Here is a 21,719-nt window from a genome sequence, read left to right as displayed (position 1 = left end):
ACTCCCATAAACATTCCTCATGCAGTAGCGAGCTAACACAGGCTAACACAGAGCAGCCTAGCTGAGCGGACAGATTAGAGTTTACATTCAGCGAGGGACGCATTAACTCGATGTAAGAGCTCTTATAGTGACCGCACGAGTCGTGTCAGGCGAATAGCACGGAGGCCTCCTGCGGAGACAAAGTTTGGACTACTTTGCTAAAGTAAAACAAGTCTTTCCGCTGCAACCTGTTGTCAACTCACAGAAGTTGTAGCTAGCATCGTGTGTCGAGTTAGTAATAAAGGTCAGATGCCCTATAGTTTAATCTTAGTTCAACAACGTTTGGTTTCGACACGACAGTTGAACAGCTGGTAGTTTCAAATTCCACGCTAGCCTCTTCAGAACTTGTTGCCGTAGTTAGAGCTGCTTCCCATGAACTAACCTACAGTACAATTTCGAAACGACTTCAATTCGTTTGAACTCCTTAATCATCTACCAATACCCCGATGGCGCGTGTTGACTATTACTAAAATACATGTTGTTTTTTTCCAGGGGGGGTTTTAGTTAGCTAGCGCGTGTGTCCTCGTTGCAGCCTTGGATTTAGGCCACACAACGTAACGTCATCTGTTGAAATAAGCCCCCTCTTGTTTACCACACTTGGATTTTTCCATTACTACCTAGAAAAAGCTGCGTGGAATGGCATTTACTATAACATACTATTGTTTTTTTAGCAGCACTACTTAAATATAAGTCAGTTTTGGTCAAAATAAGCTCTAAAAATAGGTTTAAAATAAGGAAATGGTCCAGTGTATTTTGTATGGGGTGAACTACTATCACTCAAAATAGTTAATAGCATGTAAACTGGACTTTGGTCTTGTATTACTCCAGCCTTCCAATGTGTAGATTACTGTAGTCTCTGTACTTTAGTGTTTTAGAAATAGAAACCCAATTAGTTATGTAGTTAATCTATTTTATTCTAAAATATCATGCAGAACATTAAAACAGTGTTTTGAGGCATTGAACATATGTCCTCTAGAAATGGCTTAAGAGTACAAACACATTTCAAAGTTGTAGTTAAACATGTTTTCCTGTTCCACATGCTAACCTTTACATATCACCCATTATTATACCCTTTTCCTCCCACAGTCTTTTTTTAAATGTTTGTATTTTTTTTTTACTTATAATCTGATATGATAAAATCATTCCAAAAAGTATTGCCACCTTTAAAATTATATAGAGATATAGATATGTAATATTCACTCCAGATGCTGGATGTTGACCTTTGATTCATTTAGTTTGCATTCATTTTAATTTACTGATCATATAATTTGTATGTCTTTCATGCTTTTGATAATGACTCCTTTGATTGATGTTGGAAAGCTGTGATGTGGAAGACACCAACTCGCCTCACTTCTGGCTTCCTGCAATCCTTTAAAGTCCGAAGTTACACGTTAATGCAGCTACAACCCTATTTGTGTTTTAGATGCAGAGATTAATTCTTTCCTTTTTATAATTTGTCAGCAATCCACTTTACGACAGACTTGGAAGGATCATTGTTTACTAAATGTAGTTTTCTAAGTATGCTAGTTATGAATTAATTCATTTTTTTTTTTTGTAGAAGAAATAAAGGAGAAAAGCAAGTTTGAATTTTTTTTTTAGATCTTTTTTTTTTAAATTAAATTTCTTTGATTATGGGCCATTTGTAACCCATGAATAAAATAAACCATCAGATTTCTTGAGGACTTCCGGTTATGTATTGGCGTCTAATTTAACTGTAATAAACCTTGCACATTTAGGGACAACTGACTTCATCAAAAGGTTGAAAGCAATGAGAGTGCAGGAATGGATAGGATAGGATATGTCTTAACACACAGAAACACTAAGATAGGTACTATCCAAGAGGACACAAGAGAGTCAAGTATGTACCAAGGCTCGGCGATAAAATAATCTTTAAACAGAAAAATGCTTAAAAATCTTCTTGATAATATTCAGTCACAGTGCTGCTTCTTATTTGTATCTGGGTTGCACAGATGTCATTTTCAGTTGTATAGGATGCTCTAAAGTTGTGAAAGTGTAAAGGATCTTTTGGAGGGGGGGTCGAGCAGATAAGGAAATAGAACTTCTAACATGAACAACTTTAGTCAACAAAGGATTTTTAGGTCAACTGTGTGGATACCACTATTGCATCTAAAAGTTTGTTAAATAGCAGCATTTAACCTGCAGTTCATTTTCTTTATCTTAAGAGATACAACAGCAGTCAATCTACGAGATAACTTTTAGTTTTCTTTTTAGCTGTGACATTCTGACGCAGCTTCTGCGATAGATGGAGAACTCACCATACTGGGAGACTGTCTAAATGGTCACGCAAACCCAGACATGATGAGGTGCTTGCCGACACCTTTGTATAATTCGTAAAAATAAATAAACCTAAGCTCTCAACATCATGCATGACTTTTTTCACGCAGCGATCAGCCTGTAAAATAAAGGTTAGCAGTAGCTCCTCCCACATGTGGAAGGAATGTCAGGTTGATGAGTTCTTTTGACGTGCATCGAAACTAAGGCAGAAGATGCAAATTTGGCGTGGGAATTACATTCAGCGTGAAGGATTTATCAAAAGCATATTATCAACTTCATGACCGTTGCCAGTTTGACCTGATATTCCACAGAGTTGCATACATACCAATATTGGCAAACTTGCAGGACGATCAGTTGTAAGATCCCCACTGAGGCAGTTTTAGAGCTTTTGGCCGGATGGTCAACCAACATCCAACAAAAACATAAACTGCCCCTGTTTCCCCACACTCAAAAAAAGAGAAAAATACCCTCTTGGGTAATAAATATATAAATCTATGTTTTAAAAAAAAGAGCTGGAATTATGTAGGTGAGCTTTTTTTTTTCTATTCAAGTTAACATGGATTAGCTTGGTTTGTTAAAATTTATTTGCATTAGTAATGCAGCTCTTTAAGTATGACTGATTCATCTGCATTTCTTCATTGCGTATACTGCTGTGACTACATATCACCTTACCCCGTGATATAGTTTATAATGTGTAAATTTGGATGCTGGTTTAAAATCAAAGCATTACATAAGACTGTATTAAAAACTTGTTTAGATGCATTGAACTTTTAGAGGCTTTGGTCACCCTGCTCTTTAAACTAGTTGCACCACCTAAACGAGTTTGTCAGAAATGCTAAATAATTTTGTATCGGCCATTTTACCCAACCCTAATCTATACACATATTTTACTGCAATATATTGGCATACAGGTGTATGAAAATAAAAAGCCTCAAAATCCACTTTTTTTTTACATTTATACAATAAAATAAACCTTTGGAGTATAACAGCTAACCCTTTTGCTCTAATATTTAAGCTCTTCTTTCCTCACTCATACATGAACTTCTTTAAAAATTGCTGATACACAAACAGTGACTTGGATGGTACGGAGTTAAATGCCATCTGTGTCATGCATGCAGACTTCATTTGAGGCTCAAATGATAGTTACTCTCCATTTCCTAAAGACGAGTAAATAAACTGTACAAAAACGCTTTGCAAAAACAAACCACAATGCCTTGTTTTCTTTAATGATGAAATAAAGACACAGCTGAGATTATTCAAATGTGTTTGTTTAAATGTAGTATAGAAATATTACACTTTTTAGTTGCGGGTGAGTATAATGAATTAACAAAATATGCCCTAAAAATAAACTTAAAAGAATGACCTTGTTTTTTTTCATTATATGATATAAGGTGTGGAAAAAGCCACCTGAGATTTTGGGAACTGGAGACCTTGAGGCTGTGTTGAACCTGTTTCTTTACCCGTGTGTGTTTATGACCACTGATGCCTTTTAGGTTTCACGTTGCTTCAGGAGCAGCTGCAGACAGCAACTGACTTTCAGATCTTTAGGCTACTTCTTGACTTTAGAATTGCTTTCTGCTGGTTTCACTTGTGCTTTGACTTTAATGCTATAAATTGACAATGATTAAAAGCTCAGAGTACACACATCAAAGGAGCAAACTAATGGATGCATACAGATGTGCCTCAGCTTGTTGTTGGGTGGAGATGTTAGCTAGTTATTTCATGATGTCTTCACCTTTTTGTTATGACTGAAAATAGGAAGTGGTTTATGTTCAACTTTCATGACAACCAATGGTTTGGTCATACCCTTCCTAGTGAGACATTTGCACTTGCATGGAGAGATGGAAGACAAATTGAATGCTTTTGTTGTTTTTTGGCTCTGAATGTGAAGTTTTGGCAGTTTGGAATCTTGAATTTTGTTTTTCGTAGCCACTCCTTTGTTTTGTTTGTGATCATAGTGATTCAGCCATGTTTCATCTTTAATGCGTTCGCTGATGGGTGGAGGATTTTGCCCAAAATCTCATCATATATGGCTCCATTTATGCTCTCTTAATACGGATGAGTCATCCTCTTCCCTTTGCAGAAAAGCGGGCCCTTCATAGAGGGCATGGTGTTCTTGGGATGGAACATGGCATTCTTTTTCCTTCAAACACAAAAACTGGTGTTTATGTGAAAAAGTTCCATTTTGGTCTCATGATCACATGACATTCTCCCAATCCTCCTCTGGATCATTCAGATGGTCTTTGGTAAACGTTAGACTGGTCTGGACATGTGCTGGTTTAAGCTGGAGAACTGCTGGAGCGCTGCAGGATTTAAAACCCATGACTTTGTTGTGTATTACCATAGTAACTTCTATTACTGTGGTCCCAGATCTCTCCAGGTCATTGACTTCATAAGATCATTTGTACCCAACAAGGTGAGATCTTTTATGGAGCTCCAGGTGGAGAAAGATGGTCTTTGATTTTGAATATCTGTCATTTTCTAAAAATTGACCCGACAGTTGATCTCGTCTCACAAAAATGTGTGCTTATTGTAGATTGGTTTATCCCTGACTTTTTCAGGTAAACAATATTTTCCCTGGTGTCCTTAGACACTTCTATGGTCATAGAATAGAATGCCTTTATTGTCACTATACACATGTATGTACAATCTGCATCACACACGCATACAGTGAAATGAGAGCCGATCACTGTTCAGTGCAGACATGCATGAGAAAAGGAATTTCCAAAAAATGTACAATTCAAAAATGTACAGTAAAAAATTTAGATAAATAAGTTTTACTTTCCAATAAATAAGTTTTACTTTGGTGGAGAGGTTGCAGTCTGACTGTTTAAGGGTGTGGACACTGGATGGGTGTCTTAATAACCAGTTCAAACAGGTGCTGTTAATACAGGATTGAAGAGCTTCTCAAAGAATTCTTGCTTGTTTGTAGGAGCTAAATATGTATTTTCTGCACCATTTAACATCTAAACCTTTAAAATCATACAATGTGATTTCCTGGTTTCTTTTTTTTAATATCCTGTGCAGTTGAAGTGTATCTATGACGAAGATTAGACCTCTGTCATCTTTTAGAAGAGGGACAACTTGCAGAATTGGTAACTCCCAAGTACTTGTTTGCCTTGTTGCATAAGCAGTGGAAGGCTCTGAAGTCTGCAGTTGAACTTGCTAAACATGTTGAAATCTTTTAGACAAAAAGAATGTTGGTTTTCTTCCCCTTTCTTCTTTCCTTTATTCCTTATGTGAATCAGTTTTAATGCTTTAAACCAAAGAAAAACAGCTGTATACATTATTGTTTTAGTGCATTTTGTGTAGATTCTGATCAATTCTGAACATTGACATAATGAGCACTTGCTACAGTATTTGTAAACGTCGCACAGCAAGTCCACTGACTTGCCAGTTGGAAGTGTTGTTGCCCTGATTCTTATGCTGCTGCTGGTGTAGAAAACCACTTTGTATAATTTAAAGGGAAATTATATTAACTAAGACTTTCTATCTGAATGTGTGACTATCGCTCGTGTTTGAAAAATGTTTTGAATAGTCCACCAGGAAAAAAAAAAAAGCACCGTCTAAAGGATGGCCATTTACATAGTTTCAGTAATGGCCTGGTAACAGTTTCCCCACACCTGCTTCCTTTTATGTCCCTTATTTCCATTGCCCCCTCTTACTTCCACCAGTGGATTCTGAAGTAGATAATCATCCCTGAAGGTGATGGGAAACTAATTTCCATGAGCATATTTTCATATATATTGTGAACAAAATCCGTCAGGCACACATCAATTTAGTGTAATTTTCTGAAACGCTATACTTTTGTATGGAAGTGGCAGTCTTGAGGCTGAATAGCAAACGCTGCTGCAATCCTCAAATAGAACATTTAAATGTTAGTTACGACAGAATCATGGTTTGAAAGTGCATGTATTTTCTTTTTAACTACAATACAAATACATATACATCTTGTAGTTTTGTACAGGTTGAATATTTTATCAACAGTGTAAGGAAAGCATATGTAAAATAGTCTTTGTATTTTTTTTTAATTATTATTTTTTTAATAATAATAATAATAATGAAATAAACCCACCCAAGTGAACCGATTAACCCCTGCTGTGACTGCGGCGTCGACCCCTGGGGGGCCAGGCCACGCGCCAACTACCGGCCACGGGCGAAACACCGGCCATGGGCAGACGGCCCCAGAGCCCCAAGCCCCCAAATTTTATAACCACAGTAGGGATTTACTTATGAAAGCTTTAATGCTAGACTGGGGCAACAGGTTAGAAATAGTGGATGCATCAGAATGGAGCGGGGCAGGGAGCTTGTGGCCCAATACAAATTTTTTTAAGCTATTTTTTTTTTTTTTGCCTGTTCTTGAATAAAGAAATACTCAGAAATGCGATTTTAAGCCTTTTTTTCCAGAAGTGAATGAATTGTACTTAACTTTTACTAACTAAATATTTGCTTTATTTATCAACTAGGGATGCTATGTCTATTTGCTTTAGGGCCTGAAAATCTGAAGCTAAACTGTCCTGATTCTTCCATAAATTGTTTTTGCTTCCTAACTCTCTTTTCAAGCATGTTAAGTGGAGCCCTATGGGGTTGAGTAGAGGGTTAAGTTGAAACACTAGTAACTAGAAGAACAGTCATTACTCCATATCCAAGCCATAAGGCTATCTAAGGCATTATGCTGCCCTTGGTTCTTGAGATTTACCACCCTGGTTGTTATCCAGCTCCCTGTCCTGCTCACCGCTGATTAGCTGGAGCAGGTGATTGCAGGATGTGATTGGCTGAACACACTTGATCTAAGTAATCTGCATGAAGCAGAGCAGGGATAGCTATAATACAAGCAGGATGTTGCCCCTTTAGAACAGCACAGTCCCAACCAAGTTCTGTAACTAGTTTTGTTTTCTATTTCACTGTTTGTAAAAGCTAAAAACAAAATTAAGATACCTGTGAATACTTTAAACCTTCTCTCCATCTGTCTTTGTGTGTTGTATCTCCAGGTGGCCGCCAAAATGGGAGGAGACCAGATGCCCAACATGAATTCGTCTGCAGTCATAGACCCCTCCCTCTATGGCTTTGTTAGCCAAAACCGTTCTCTTGACAATGGAGGTAAGTCCTCACTCTGAAATCAAAACATTTCCTCTAGTTTTTACTCCATTTCTTATTCTTTACAGAAGCACAGTAGATGTTTCATAAACAGATTTATACTATTCAAAATATTCTTTCAAAAAGTCGATTTAGTTGTCAAAATAAGTGAGTGTGCGTTAGTTTGCAATTGAGGCTTTCAACCACTTTTGAACAGCTTTAAAATCATTCTTCTCTCTTTGTACGCGGAATTCTTGAGATGTTGGGTGTTCTGTGGGCTTGTTGTTGTTTTTTATTTTTTATTTTTTTTGTCATGTCCATAAGTTAATTCTGAGAAATCTCCTTTTTTGCAAAATGTTTCTGCCTGACTTATTAATCTTCTGTGCTTTTTAGTTTGACATCAAAACATTTGGAACAGCCAAAAGAATATAAGTGTTGCAAACTTAAGAATATAATGATTGATTCAACGTTTTTCCCACAGACCTAATGCTTCCAAAGCTTAATGTGTTTTTGATTTACTTAATTTCTTTAAATTTGTAAATATATTTAAGAATATTTAAACTGTATACAATATAATTAAAACAAATGTTGTTTTCTGAGGTTTCCCCATTATTTCCATTCTTAGTTTGGTTTTAAAACCGGTTGGATTCCTGATGTTTTCTAACGTGGCCCTTATCTATTTTCTTAGTTTAAATATTTGCTTTAAAACTCGCAGCACATGTTTGAGCTTTCATCCGAGTGACAGATGTGTTGTTGGTGTGGAGTATTAACTGCAGTCTAGTGGAAGAAATCTCCTGCTCCTTTCTCACAACAAAGATTTGATCCCTTTCATATCCACAAAGTGGAAACCTGAGTCATTTATCCAATCCTCCTCTTATCTTGTCACAGTGGTTTGTGTTAGCCTGGAATGAATGAATGAATGACAAAATTGTAAGAGTTTAGGTTGGTTTGATAACCTCATGTTGTTTTCAGTTTGTCCTCAGTTTTTCTTGAGTCAGAGATGGCTCACTTCAGTAGAAAAGATTCATTTCATCTCTAAATGTAGAAGTTGGCTGCAGGAAATATTTATTGGTGGATGAACTTTTGTTGCACAACCTACATTGTAGTTGGTTCACTTCTTTTAAAAAAAAAGTTTTTCCTTCAAATGTTGCCCTGGACCCTTGTTTGGGTTTGCCATAAGTAACATCAGTGCACAGAAGCATAAAAATGGATTGAACCTGTGAGATAAGAACTCAATGAGCACACACTCACATCACACCCTCTGGTGACCTTGCAGGACCCTTGCCTGTTGCTACCTGTCAAAATTCAATTCAGGACCAGCAGTCACTGACCCGGCTGCCTCTTTTTTTTTTTCTTTTTTCTTTTTGTGGTAGCTCAGATTGAAAAGCTCAATCATTCAGTCGTGGGCCGGCTTTCCATGAGGGTCACAGCTCCCCACTGTGGGTCAGACATTGACATAAAGAATTGGCTGCTTCATGTCCATCTGCTCCCATCTCCTCCAGCACTGCGACTCACTTCTGTTTGTTTTGCTGCTTCACTTGACAACAACATGAAACATCCCTCTTTTTTTTTTTTACCTGTACTTGTAACAAGATTTCTGATCACATTCGCTTTTGCCTTTTCTCTTTAGTTGGGAACCATCTTGGTGCAATGGTACATCAAAGGTGAGCAAAATTAATGTTAAAATACTGTAACATTTTTTTAAAACATGGCACTGATCATTGTTTTAGAAATTATTCAGAGCATCGGTGAACTTTGTGTCTCACAGGGCTCTTACTACAGAAGACTTCAAAGTGCCTGATAAGATGGTGGGATTTAGTAAGTATTTGTATTTAACATTTATGAATGTCAATATTTACTTATTGTTTTGAGATCAAACCTTCTAGTTAATAAAAAATTAAAATCAAGTTTAGTTTAAAAATGTATTTTTCCCTTGTTCAGTTATTGGAAAAGGAGGAGAGCAGATCTCTAGAATTCAGCAGGAATCCGGTTGTAAGATCCAGATCGCTTCAGGTAAATTCATTCACATCAAATGACAAATTCTAATAAAGCAAAACCTCTCTTTTTTTAGTTCTTTTTTGCCATTAACCTGTTAATTTTGTTTCCATTGTTTACCGTATTTTCTAGAGTATAAGTCGCTCTAGAGTATAAGTAGCTGGAGCCAAAAAATGCATAATAAAGATGAAAAAAACCACAAGAGTTGCTCCGGAGTATAAGTTGCACTTTTAAGAGAAAAGTCCAACATTTATGAAATAATTTGCTATGCCCGTTGTAATGCTGTGTTCACACCAGACGTGATTCATGTGTCAAATTCGCGTCTGTTGCTTCTTTTCATGTCAAATTTCATGCTCAATGCTTGTCGAAAAATGTGTTCATATGCTAGACGCTCCTATTGCATGTGGAGAAGCTACTTGTGACCCTAAACGTAGTTTATAATGCATGTAGTATACGGATGATGTTGATAGATTTAGTTTATTTATTTTGAAAGGCTCTACAAAAGCCTTGATAGTCACGTCTCCACGTCTGGCCTCATGAGATCATTCACTCTTTTTATTTTTTATTTTTGTGGTGTTCGTTACCTTTTGTGTTGCAGGAGCTGCAACTGAATGACTGTATTAAGTTGTTGTTCAATCTGTCACCCAGTTTGATGACTTGCTGTCCAGCAGTAGTCCAAGGAGAGAAACAATAAAAATAATAATAAACATCATAAGAACGATCAGATTCTCCTCCATGTTTCTTTTGGACTGTGCTTCTTCTTCGGTGTTGCTGTCAGCAGTAAATACTGATATGTGCACCTTCAGTGGCTGTTAGTGGGAAACAACCGCTGATGGGCAACCAGTTGTTAGTGGGAAAATAACTAAATATATGAGCCTATCTATATATTTTTAAAATCACATTTAAGTAAGTCACACCCCTGGCCAATCTATAAAAAAAAAAACGACTTATGCTCCGGTATGTTCTTTTGACTACCACGACTCTTCAACTGTTAAACCAACATTTATTAATGTAACTCCACCTCCTTTCAGTTTGTTGCTTAAATGTGAATAGGGGGCTTTGGTTTATCATTTCTCTGCTTCTTATCTGTAGTATTTGTACATATTTGTAACTGTCAACCAATGATTTGTTTTTCTCTATTGAATTGTTTACATTTTTTCATTTTTTCTTTTTCCTGCTGCTTCCCTTTTATTTATCACCCGAAATTAATGTCATTAGAAATTTGAATGTTTATAAATATTATAGTAAATGACCTTGTTTAAAATTAACAAGAATGATTTGTCATGTGTTTTTCTTCCTACTGTCATAGACAGTGGAGGCATGCTGGACAGACCCTGCACTCTGACTGGAAGCCCAGAAAACATCGAGTAAGTCTCATCACAACATAAAACCTCAGTGAAAAGAGACCTTTGCTGTTACTGGGACCACACACTCACACCTGTCCCATCACAGAAACATGTGACCCTGCTGAATTTTATTTCCTAAATGTGCTACTTTCTGCTGCGCCTCACAGGCAGGCCAAGAGACTGCTGAGCGAGATCATCGAACAGTGCCGCTACGGTCCCGGCTTCCACAACGACATGGACGGAAACGGTTCCATCCAACAGATGCTCATCCCTGCCAATAAAGTTGGCCTGGTCATCGGCAAAGGCGGAGAGACCATCAAACAACTGCAGGTCTGCTTGAAGGCTACACTCAAACGGCAACACATGAGGCACAATGAAGTTCTCTTTGTAACATAATTGACTTTAAATGACTATAAAGAGAAAGGGATATTAGTGTTTAATGTTCAGACTGTAGTGACTTTAGAGGTGGCTCTGGCTTTTAGAAAAAGAACCAGCTATATTTTAAATAAAACCACTAAAAGGTTTAAGATGCTAAGCATTCTGCAATTATTTCCAATTTTACTTTACCAGCATATATATATGTTTAATTAATATGTGTAATTTAACCTGTATTTTATTGTTTTAACTGTGAGTTTAGTATTGAAACTGCATTTATTTACACTTTGTATTTCAAATTCAAATATAATATAAACTTAAACATCAAAACATTAAGAGGACAGAGAAAATGGTTTAAAAAAAAAAAGGCTCATCAATTAGAGACGCCGTGTTTTTATTTTATTTTATGAGTTAACAATAAAACTGTCATTTTCTCTGGTGTTTTATGGCTGGATCTTTTGTTTGGAACATGGCTGAATATCCCCCCCTCAGAGTAAACAGCACTTTGGACTCCTGCTAACTCTGTGCTGGTTTCTGCTCCCGTTCAATCGTAACTCTGCAGGAGAGGACAGGTGTGCAGATGATGATGATTCAGGACGACCCCATGCCCACCGGAGCCGACAAACCCCTGAGAATCACCGGGGATCCTCTCAAAGTGCAGGTCTGAATATTCCACTCTGTCCTGCACCATTGGAATTATTTCTAGATTTTAAAACTTTTTACAGCTCTTGTTTTTGTAAGTATTTATACAGGATGGTTGGTTTTCACTGGTTTTCCTGACATTTCCATCCATTTTCTTTGCAGCAAGCCCGTGAACTTGTGGTGAAACTCATCAGGGACAAAGACCAAGGAGACTTCCGGACTGGAAGGGCAGAATTTGGATCCAAAATGGGTGGAACTAGTCTGGATGTAAGACACTTATCTGCTTGTTTCCTATTGATGTGCAAACCTCTTAAATGTAAAATATTTAACTGTCCCGTTTGTCCTTGTTATCAAGGTTGTAGTACCAAGATTTGCAGTTGGCATAATCATTGGCAGGAACGGAGAGATGATCAAAAAAATTCAAAATGATGCTGGCGTCAGGATCCAGTTCAAACAAGGTAAGGGAAAGCATGTTCAAGTTTGATCTTTTACACTGTCTCTAATTATTTTTGGGAACATTTTCAGACAGAAATGTGTAAATCTTTTCACATCAATCATGAAGAGATACGTCTCTGTACGCTGTTATCTAGAGACATGGCGTCTCCGTCCGTCATCGTAGTAGGTGACAAAGGTCATAGCCTGTAAACGAGATTACAATAATCGGTGCGTTTAAATCTTCTCAGTTCGAAGAAACAGTAGACCTTCTTGGTTAACTCGTTTTTCCCCCCAAAAAAAATTAAACCTTTTTTTGCCTTTTTATGTTTTTTATGTGTTCTCTGGGATGCTGTACAAAGGGGCATGTTGGGTAAATGTCTTCATGTGGTTTTGCAGATGATGGAATCAGCCCTGACCGTGTTGCTCAGGTGATGGGCCAGCCTGAGCACTGCCACCATGCTGTTCACCTCATCAACGAACTGGTTCAGACAGCTCAAGTATGTGGATCTGGCGACCCATCCAGAAATTAACACTGCAGTCACTGTAAAGCTACATACACACCGCTCTGCAGCGCGTGTTCAGGAATTGAAAGTGCGACATTTTGCACTACGTTTTTCCAAATGTGCTAGTAAAAATGGAAGAATCCTCAATTGTCCGCTATGTATGCAGCTTAAAAAAATTAACTGAATTTCAAATGCTTAAATGATGGATTTACGGGGGAAGTATTTGTGACAATAATTCTCAATATTTATCTTCTGATAGGAGCGAGACGGCTATGGCGTGATGGGCCGCAGAGGACGGGTCGACTGTAACACTGGAGGGGCTGGAGGACTTCAAGAAGTTACTTATGCAGTTCCTGCTGATAAGTGTGGCCTTGTTATTGGAAAAGGTAAAAAAAAAAAAATAAAACAGTTGCTGTGTTTTTGCTAATTAGTATATACAATAGGGCTGCACGATATGAGGAAAACTCGCGAAATGCGATATTGGTGATTAATATTGCGATAACGATATAATTCGCGGTATATAAACAAATAGCAAAACAACCAAAAACATAATTTCCGTGTTCACTGCAACAGTTTAAAAATTAGACTCCAAATGACCCACGTCGACGTAGGAGGCAAACATCAAACATAAAAGGGCTCATCTGATTGATCAACAACGTAAATGGGTCCTTCCGATTGGTTAAATGCATAAAGGGATTTATTTCATTTGTTCAATATTTCAAGCTGCCATGAGATTGTTTTAGCAAATTTAAGGTAACCATTTATTGCGATTTTCGCCGTCTTTTGCGGTATGCATATTGCACAGCTTAATGTCGCGATAACGATAAATTTGCGGTATATTGTGCAGGCCTAATATACAATTAACTTTTAGTTTGTTGGATTAACATGGTTTGTTACAAGAGGGCCTTCCCCAGCCTGCGCCACATTCTGACACCAGTCGATGTCCGGAAATAGGGTTCAGTTTTTCAAAACAAAAAAAGTGAATCCAGCTGAACAGATTGCAGATTCTCTTTTTTTCACAAGGAGAAACTGATGAGAAGAGGTTGGGGGGGGCATGTGACCACCCTCTTATTCTGTCTAGGGCTCATGTATACAGCACAAGTGGCATTCATTGGCTTCACTAAGGGCTTAATGACGGGGATAATGTGTGTAATGTGACATTAATTGTTAAAGGTGCATAATAACAGCCCTCAATCATGTGGAAGGCTGCCCGGCATCTAATGAGCCTCTTTCAGTCCAATAGAGTGCAGCAAGGGAATGAATAGGAGGAATTAGCTTATTGGCTATTCATGCCCACTCTATTGGCAGCTATTTAAAAGTCATTGACCACTGCTTCGGATGGGGGGCCATGAGTGTGTGTGTAGTATGGTGGTATGCATGTTGCCTCAGTGCGTATGTGCAGCAGTAGGCGGATTGAAGGAGGCCTCTTTACCTAAGATAAAAACATGGCAATAGAAATGTCAACTGGCTTTTGTGCACACAGCAGAGCGAGGGAAACAAATAAACCTGGGCGTTGCGCTCCCCCCTCTCGCTGCATTAGCATATGAAGTGGCCCAATATGGTGGAGATGGCGGTGGGTCTGGGTGCTGTCAGCCAGTCCTTAAAGAGTGCGGTGATTAATATCTTTACGATGCCATATGCAGCCCGTTGCCCCTCTGTTTTGACCCCCAAACGCACACACAGCCCGGATGAATCAAGCCACCCACCATCCTGTCCAGACCCAATATGAGCAACGCAAGGCTCAAAACGGCATCTGTGTGACCTGAAGCATTTCAGCCCCGGCTATTGGGTATTCGTGTCTTGGATTCGAGGAGACTTACTTTGTGTTGGAAAAACAGTTTAATTTCCTTCTTGTGTGGCTGCAACAGACGTGCTTTTGCACTTCATAGATCAACGTGTTAAAGAGCTTTCATATTTTTGCTGCTAAATCTCAAAATTTCAAAACTAACTTTACATTTTTAAAAAGATTTTTTTATCCTCATTTAATTAAAACTCTCTGACATTACTTTAAAATAAATGATTTTTCAAGCCCTCTCAATTTCTTATTGATGAACCCTTTAACAGCAAAGTGCACGTAATCGTTGTGAATCAGCTGATTCTGTCGCGGAGAGAAACCCCTTTTATTAGGAATGAGTTGCATATCGGTACAAAGCGACATCAAATTTAATTAAAAGCGGCTTTTCTCTGCGTCACAATCACCTGATTCCTGTTGATGGTGTAAACGGGGTTATTCATTTTTAGCTTTAGTGAACCAAATAAAAACTCAATGATGTTGAGTAAGTTGAGGATTTTGTGTCCCAATTTTGTGAGATTTCTGCCTTTTGTGTTGGTGAGTTTTTATTTTTTGCTTTATGAAAAAGTTGCAATGTTGAAGCTTTTTATTGCATCAGAAGGAAAATGTCTCTCTTCCTGGTACTTATTGTGTGATGGACCAGCATCTCTCCATCTTTGCCTTGAATGCTGTCACCAGTTGCACTTTTGTATCCCTCCTTTTTTCTCCAGCTCACTAAACCAGTCTCATTATTAAGGCCTGTATTATCTGCCCTTACTAAAGGCCAGTCCATGAAATGAATGGCTGGGTCTTCATTGCTCTCTGCCGTCTGACCAGAAGAGATCATAATGGCTTTATTAAGGCAGAAGTTTCATTTGCCTGACAATGGCTTAATGGCCCATGTGCAGTCTGTTGGCAGCAAGGAATGAGGCACCGGAGGTGGAGCGGTTTCTGATGAGCGTTTTTATTCAGGGGAGGGGGTCAGGCAGGGTCATCAGAGTGTCAGCCACAAGTGAACAAATGTGTAATTGATGTTGGGACATCCCCAGTGTCCTCACCCCGGGAAGCTTCCCCCCTCACTCCTTCCTCTCATAACAGGCTACGACACAGAGTCAAGAATGAAAAAGACTAAAGGAGACAAACGACGTCCCGGAAGGAGGATACGCTTGAATTTCGTCCCCTTGTCTCTTGCCAGCGATGTTTCGCTTCTCCCTGCTGGTGTAATTGCTCCCAACACACGTCTGGAAGCTGACGTCTGATGCGGAGAAGGGGGTGGTGTTCGAGAGGTGTTCTCTTCTGTTTCCTGATTTTGCATGGATGTTATGGGGGAATGGGGGGAAAGGTGTTTAGTAGGGGTGGAACGGTACATGTAGTTGGACCGAACCGTTTCGGTACAGCAATTAGGTGCAGCTATTAGGTGACGGTGAGCGAACATGTCAACAGTATCATGCGGATGCGAGGCCAGAGCTGGAGGAACCCATTTTTCGGATAAGGGAAGACGTATTTAAAGAAAAGTAAAATTCCATTTCTGACCATTTGTTGTGAATCTAGAGCAGATGAAATAACACTGTTGGACAAAGATTGAATTTGTTACATAGAAAATACACTGGGCGGGTTATAAGCTCCCTGCTCCGCTCCATTCTGATGCATCCACTATCAGACAAATAGATCCATAAACGTCTTTGTTTTGTCTGAGCTGGCATCAGACAGAAAAAAACAATTTTTGTTGCACTGGTAATGTTAGGTTGGTGGTGTTGGGGGCTGTAAGCTAACAGGAGGCAGTGTAAACGGAGAGCTCTCAGCAACGGGGAGAGGAAGAGGAGGCGGTGTTGCTAGCGCCAACAGTCCCGTCAGAGGTGAATTTCTAATGAACCGCCATGGGCATAATCAAATCAAATTGCATAGTCATAATTAAAAAAAAAACACTAGAAAAATTTCTACAAAAGATGTTCGGAGTGAGACTTTAGGGACTAAAATGTTTAAACTAGGGAAGGTAGTTTTCAGGAGTTTTTATAACCTCTTCTAGACGTACAATCAAAGCTCTTTTGCATTGTTACATTTTATCTCAACCCAAACGGTGAAAATCTGTCATTGTGTCCTCAGGTGGAGAAACCATAAAGAACATCAAAGAGCAGTCTCGTGCTCACGTGGAGCTGCAGAGAAACCCACCGCCCAGCACTGACCCCAATGTGCGCATCTTCTCCATCAGGGGCACCCCGCAGCAGTTGGAGAAAGCCCGTCAACTGATCGATGAGAGAATTGGGGTAGGTGGTCTGTCCTTAGGCCTCATGGTACGCCCTTCAAAAATGCTATTGTTGGGCTTGATATTCATGAGCACACATGTCAATGCGGGGAGCTGCTATGGTCCTGGTGGCCAGCAGGATGTCACCAGAGGTTAAACATGAAGAATCCATCAAATGGACTTAATGGAGTGCATCAGCGCTTGGCCCTGCCCTTTGACCTTGCCTGTTGGCTCCCTTTAAACACAAGTGTGGTCTTTCACTCACCTCTTCCTTCTCTGTCTTCAGGGTCCAGGAATTGGGGGTAACAGCAACTTCAGTATGAATCTTTACAACCAAGGACCAACCACCCCTCCCCAACAGTAAGGTTCAATTCCTGTCCTCAGATCATAGAGTTGGTAGGAGCTGAATTGGAGGAAACCTTCTCACATGCTTTATGTTGCTTGAAGTGGGCCTCAGCCGTTCATGACTGGAGGATGGGGGACAACTTTTCAGATCTGGCAACCTCAAGGCCAACAGGACCACAGTAAGTCACAACTATTGATCAAGTTTGAACAAAATCCAAATTTGCATTGTTTAAAAGACAAATATTTGTTTAATTTTTGATTCTTTTTTAATTAAATCAGAGAACAAACTCATTTTCAGCTCAGACTTTTCTGCTCTGCCTTCAATGCTCAACCTCCCTTAGGCTAACCACATGTTTCCTGTACAGACTTTTTTTTTTTTAATGTTCTGTCAGTGGAACTTGATAGGAAAGCAGAGTCTTAGATGAGAACATAAGGCTGTAAGCAGAAAAGTAAAGCCCACTTTCTGCAACTCTTTTTCTGTGTCTGGTTTCAGATCACAATGGATCCCAGACGGGCCAGATGGACTGGGAGCAGTATTATAAAAAGCTAGGTGAATGTCACTAAGCAACTGGAGTGTTTATGAACCACCTCCAGCTTTTTTTCTACCTCTGTTTTAATGAAGATTAGATCTTAGATTAGAGCTCACTGAGAGGTTTATATATATCTAAATATATAGATAGGTATATACGTCTTAAAGACATCTAAATGAACGTCTGCTTGCAGGTCAGCAAAACCAACCCCAGAACTCTGCTCCGGAATACAACAAAGTCTGGGGTAAGTCCTAATTTTTTTATCGACTTAATTAAACCTTTTAAAATATATATATATATCAGGGTTTTCTTATTTCTGATCCCCTCATCTTTATATTTGTCATTGTCAAAGGCCAGACAGCTGGTCCTGCCACTCAGCAGACTTCTAATCCCGACTACAACGCCTGGGTTGACTTCTACAGGCAGCCGATGGCCTTCTTCAACCAGGGCTCTCAGCAGACACAAGCTCCTGGCCTCCAGGTGAGACGGGATTTCTCAGCTCTGCTGTTGGAACAGCTTGAAACAAAACCTCTGGGGTTAATTTGACCTAAAGAACCTAAACAATATCATCTGCAAAGAACCGAACAATGAGACACAAAACAATTAACTGAACATTCAGTGTGCAGCTCAGATCCACACAATCCTCTCATGATAATTAAAAAAAAAAAAAAAAAAAAGTTCTTTCAGCTTTGAAATTTACAATTATTTTTAAACGGCTATTAGTCAACTCTGATCTTTTACTTTTGATATAATTCAACCAGATTTTGGAAAGGTCTATGTATTTTTACCTAAAACAATTGCAGGAACTTAAGTGATCAATAAAGTGAATTTGAACTGTTTTTTTTTTTAAGCACTTGCACCTTCACAAATACACTCGCAGGCTTTTTACTAAGCACACATGTTTAATGGCTTGATGACACAAGTCAACTCTTGAGCTTCCATCACCAAAAACATCATTTATAGCTACAATCTTTGCTTCAAAATATGAAACCTATATAAGAGAAAAAGTGTTGATCTAGTCTTGTGGAGCACGTGCAGGAATTGGCATTGAAGAACATGTTGTCTGTTTTTGTTCTGCAGGATCACTAAAGAAGACGCTCGGGTGAAAGACTTGAATCACTGCGAGGCTGAAAAATACCCTTTTTTTTTTGGTTTTCTTTGTTTTCTAGCTGAGGGGTTCTAGATTTACAACGCCTTGAATACTTTCTTTTTCTTAGTGAGAAACACTAGCTGTAGAATGACTTGTATGATAAAGTAATATTTCTAAAATCAGGAACATTTATTTGTTACTAAATGCTAATGCACACTGTTATTTTGGATAGACAGTTATATGGGATCCCTTTTTGGACTTGAGAGAGCTGTTTTATTTTGTTTTTCTATATCTATTTTTTTTCTGTCTTGACTCGGATTGTAACTGCCAAAATTAACCCAAGAGTTGTAACATTTCAAAAGGCAATATGATCTATTTTTGTTTTCTAGTTATGTCTAAATGAAACAATTTGTGCTTAGCAGTCTTGAATACTTTACTCTTTTTGTCATAAAAATGTGTAAAGTGTTTTTGTTTTACATGATTCAGTGAAATGAAACTGTGATGTTTTGTTACAGGAAATGTCTTTTTTTTTTCTTTTTTTTTCTTGTTACAAGGTTGAAAGAAAAAAAGGATTAATGTCAGCCAGTGGCAGTAGTTCTAATTTAATTCCTGTTGTGGTTTGTATCCTGTTTTTCAATGTCATTTTATTGTACTCTGGTTTAAAAAAAAGGTGCAATATCTTATTTCACTTTTGAAACAAAGATGGGTTTTCTGATATTTTGACAAACTTTTTAACTTGTAGTTTTAAGATTTTTGTTTTCAAATGGAAATTAAAAAATGATAATTTATTACCGTAATAGGATTTAGGGGGATGTTGCAGATAGCTTTTGCCTTTACTACCTTGTAAAACTATGTATATATGCTCATATATTTGACTGTTAATTTAAGATATATGTTTCATATATATAAATATATATATATAAATATATCAGAAACACTTTTTGTTTTCCTGTGTTCACTGTTGCAGGAAATAGTCCCTCTTTTTCTGTTTTCGTACTGAAAATGTCAAAGATTGTGAATGTGTGATTTTTGAAATTCGATGTTGCATCTTGTTATGAAGACAAAAACAAGAAATAGATTTTTTTTTTTTTTCCTGTGCGTGTGCATACTTTGTACCTAAACTATTCAAGACTGCTAAGCTTCTGCGATTCGTACCTGTGTAATAATTTAATATTTTTATGTTTTAAATATGAGAAAGAAAATTAGTCTTATTTGGTACCTCCCAGTTCACCAGCACCCCACTGAACCCCTCTCTGGACTCAGTGGGGCGTTTGACTCAGTCCATTGCTTATAACTTTTTAATTAATTTTTATTTCTTTGTGTGATCTAATATAAATGATGCATTATTGTGGAGAATGATTCTGATATTGTCATTTCTTAATGAAAAGGGATATAATTTCAAAAAATGTCTAATTATGGTGTTTTTTTTCCTCCTTTTGTGTGTACAGTTAACAATGTATTAAAAACATCCAGACTACCTTTATGTGTACTGTTTAAACTGATTTTCAGTGGATGAATATTCTATACATATGGATGTCTTATGTTGTATTCTGCTACTTAAGTGTTCAAACGGAGAGCTCTACTGTGTGTACTAACAGATGAAACTGAGGATATATAGGCCAAATGTATGTTTTCATGTTTTATAAGCAGAAATTCTATATTTTCTATAGTCTGCCAGTTCTCAAATTCAAATAAATCTTCCGCAAGCCTCCCTTGTGGTTTGAGTTCTAGTATTTTTATATGTTCGTCTTTTCTGGTCACTGATTTTTGCTTCTTTAAAGCACAAAATATCCTTGAATGTTTGATTACAGTCTATTAGTTAGGGAAGTTTTAACATTTTTGTCAAATTAAATGTGTGGTAATTATAAACCTGAGCTTATTATTGTATCCTCAATGCTTCTTTTCTTTTGTAAAACATGTAAACGTGTCGTCCCCAAGGCTCTGGTCCACGGAGATGTTCTCCTCCTCCGCCCCCTTTCAGAGCCACTCCAGCTTTGTCACTGCACATCTTTGCACTCAGCAGGGAGGCTCCTGCCACTCTGGATCCTCCCTGGCCCCATACGGGCCCCAGCTTTGATGCCGTGCAGCTGTTTCCAAATCCGACCCTCGATTTTGATCCTTTCGCTCCTAAATGTGTCGTCCCTGAGGACGCGTCAGACCTGCTGCTTCTTTGGCAACTGTCTTCATAGTTTAGCAGCTTGCAAGAATTTTTGTTTGTTTTTTGGTTTAATCTTAAAAGTGGTTTATGGTTCTTTTTTTTTTGTTTTTTTAGTAAAATTAAATCTTTTCCTTTAACTACTGATGCATATTTGGTTTATTTCTACACCTCGTCAGCTTGATTTGTTCTATGAGAAATCCCATTTTTACAACAAAAACTTAACAAACTTAATTTTTCTGGTGCCTAAATGTGTTTTAGCTAAACATAATGTATTGTAAATTTCTAAAAGTTAAATTAATACACATGAGGTTTCTTAAACAATGTCATTTGAATTTTGTGGAAATTAGTTCTCTAAATGTAAAAAACAATGTTTTAGGTGTCTTGGAGTTCTAAGAATTTACAGCTTTTACCTTTCATAGATTTTTATGGGAGCCAGTTTAGCTCGTGCTGGTTTGCGGCGCCTTCCGTCCGAGAAACCCGGGTTCGACTCCGGGCTGCTCCCTGTTCCCTTCTCTACCTCTGCCGGTTCCAAGCCCGGTTTGAGAAGGTTGTGTCAGGAAGGGCATCCGGCGTAAAACATTGCCAAATTTACCATGCGACTCGTTCGCTGTGGCGACCCCTGATGGGAGAAGCCGAAAGTGGAAGTTACCTTTCATAGATTTTACATAGAATTTCTTCAAAACATGGAATACATTTCTCACTAATTTTAAAGGTTTTCAAAATTGTCCAGATTTAAACCTGAATTTCGGTGTAGGACTCTCTGGTTTCTACTCCAGTGTTGAGAAAGGAAAAAGGGCAAAAGCTTCTTAGGGGCGCATGCCACATATAATCTTCATACCCATACGCTATCTATGAACCCTGTGGGGCATTTTTGCCC

The 21,719-nt window shown here is 38.2% G+C and overlaps 1 protein-coding gene across 1 annotated transcript in view; it reads left to right on the top strand.

The window, feature by feature from the left end:
- Positions 1-20,395, top strand: part of fubp3 (far upstream element (FUSE) binding protein 3) — a 21,058-nt gene extending 663 nt beyond the window's left edge. Inside the window, exons 2-19 of the mRNA XM_023960696.2 lie at positions 7,326-7,434; positions 9,041-9,074; positions 9,179-9,228; positions 9,352-9,423; positions 10,715-10,772; positions 10,919-11,081; positions 11,689-11,787; positions 11,931-12,035; positions 12,124-12,226; positions 12,600-12,700; positions 12,966-13,092; positions 16,581-16,741; positions 17,006-17,079; positions 17,167-17,243; positions 17,558-17,614; positions 17,788-17,838; positions 17,947-18,074; positions 18,675-20,395. Coding sequence (XP_023816464.1) covers positions 7,326-7,434; positions 9,041-9,074; positions 9,179-9,228; positions 9,352-9,423; positions 10,715-10,772; positions 10,919-11,081; positions 11,689-11,787; positions 11,931-12,035; positions 12,124-12,226; positions 12,600-12,700; positions 12,966-13,092; positions 16,581-16,741; positions 17,006-17,079; positions 17,167-17,243; positions 17,558-17,614; positions 17,788-17,838; positions 17,947-18,074; positions 18,675-18,683 — 1,578 coding nt within the window. The 3' untranslated portion in view covers positions 18,684-20,395. The remainder of the gene's footprint in view (positions 1-7,325; positions 7,435-9,040; positions 9,075-9,178; positions 9,229-9,351; positions 9,424-10,714; positions 10,773-10,918; positions 11,082-11,688; positions 11,788-11,930; positions 12,036-12,123; positions 12,227-12,599; positions 12,701-12,965; positions 13,093-16,580; positions 16,742-17,005; positions 17,080-17,166; positions 17,244-17,557; positions 17,615-17,787; positions 17,839-17,946; positions 18,075-18,674) is intronic.
- Positions 20,396-21,719: the final 1,324 nt, after the last annotated feature.

Source organism: Oryzias latipes, chromosome 12 (genome assembly GCF_053564925.1).
Source record: "Oryzias latipes strain Hd-rR chromosome 12, Olatipes_Hd-rR_3.1".
Lineage (NCBI taxonomy): Eukaryota > Metazoa > Chordata > Actinopteri > Beloniformes > Adrianichthyidae > Oryzias > Oryzias latipes.
The sequence above is the reverse complement of the archived record's forward strand: the minus strand, read 5'-3'. Positions and strand labels throughout refer to the sequence as shown.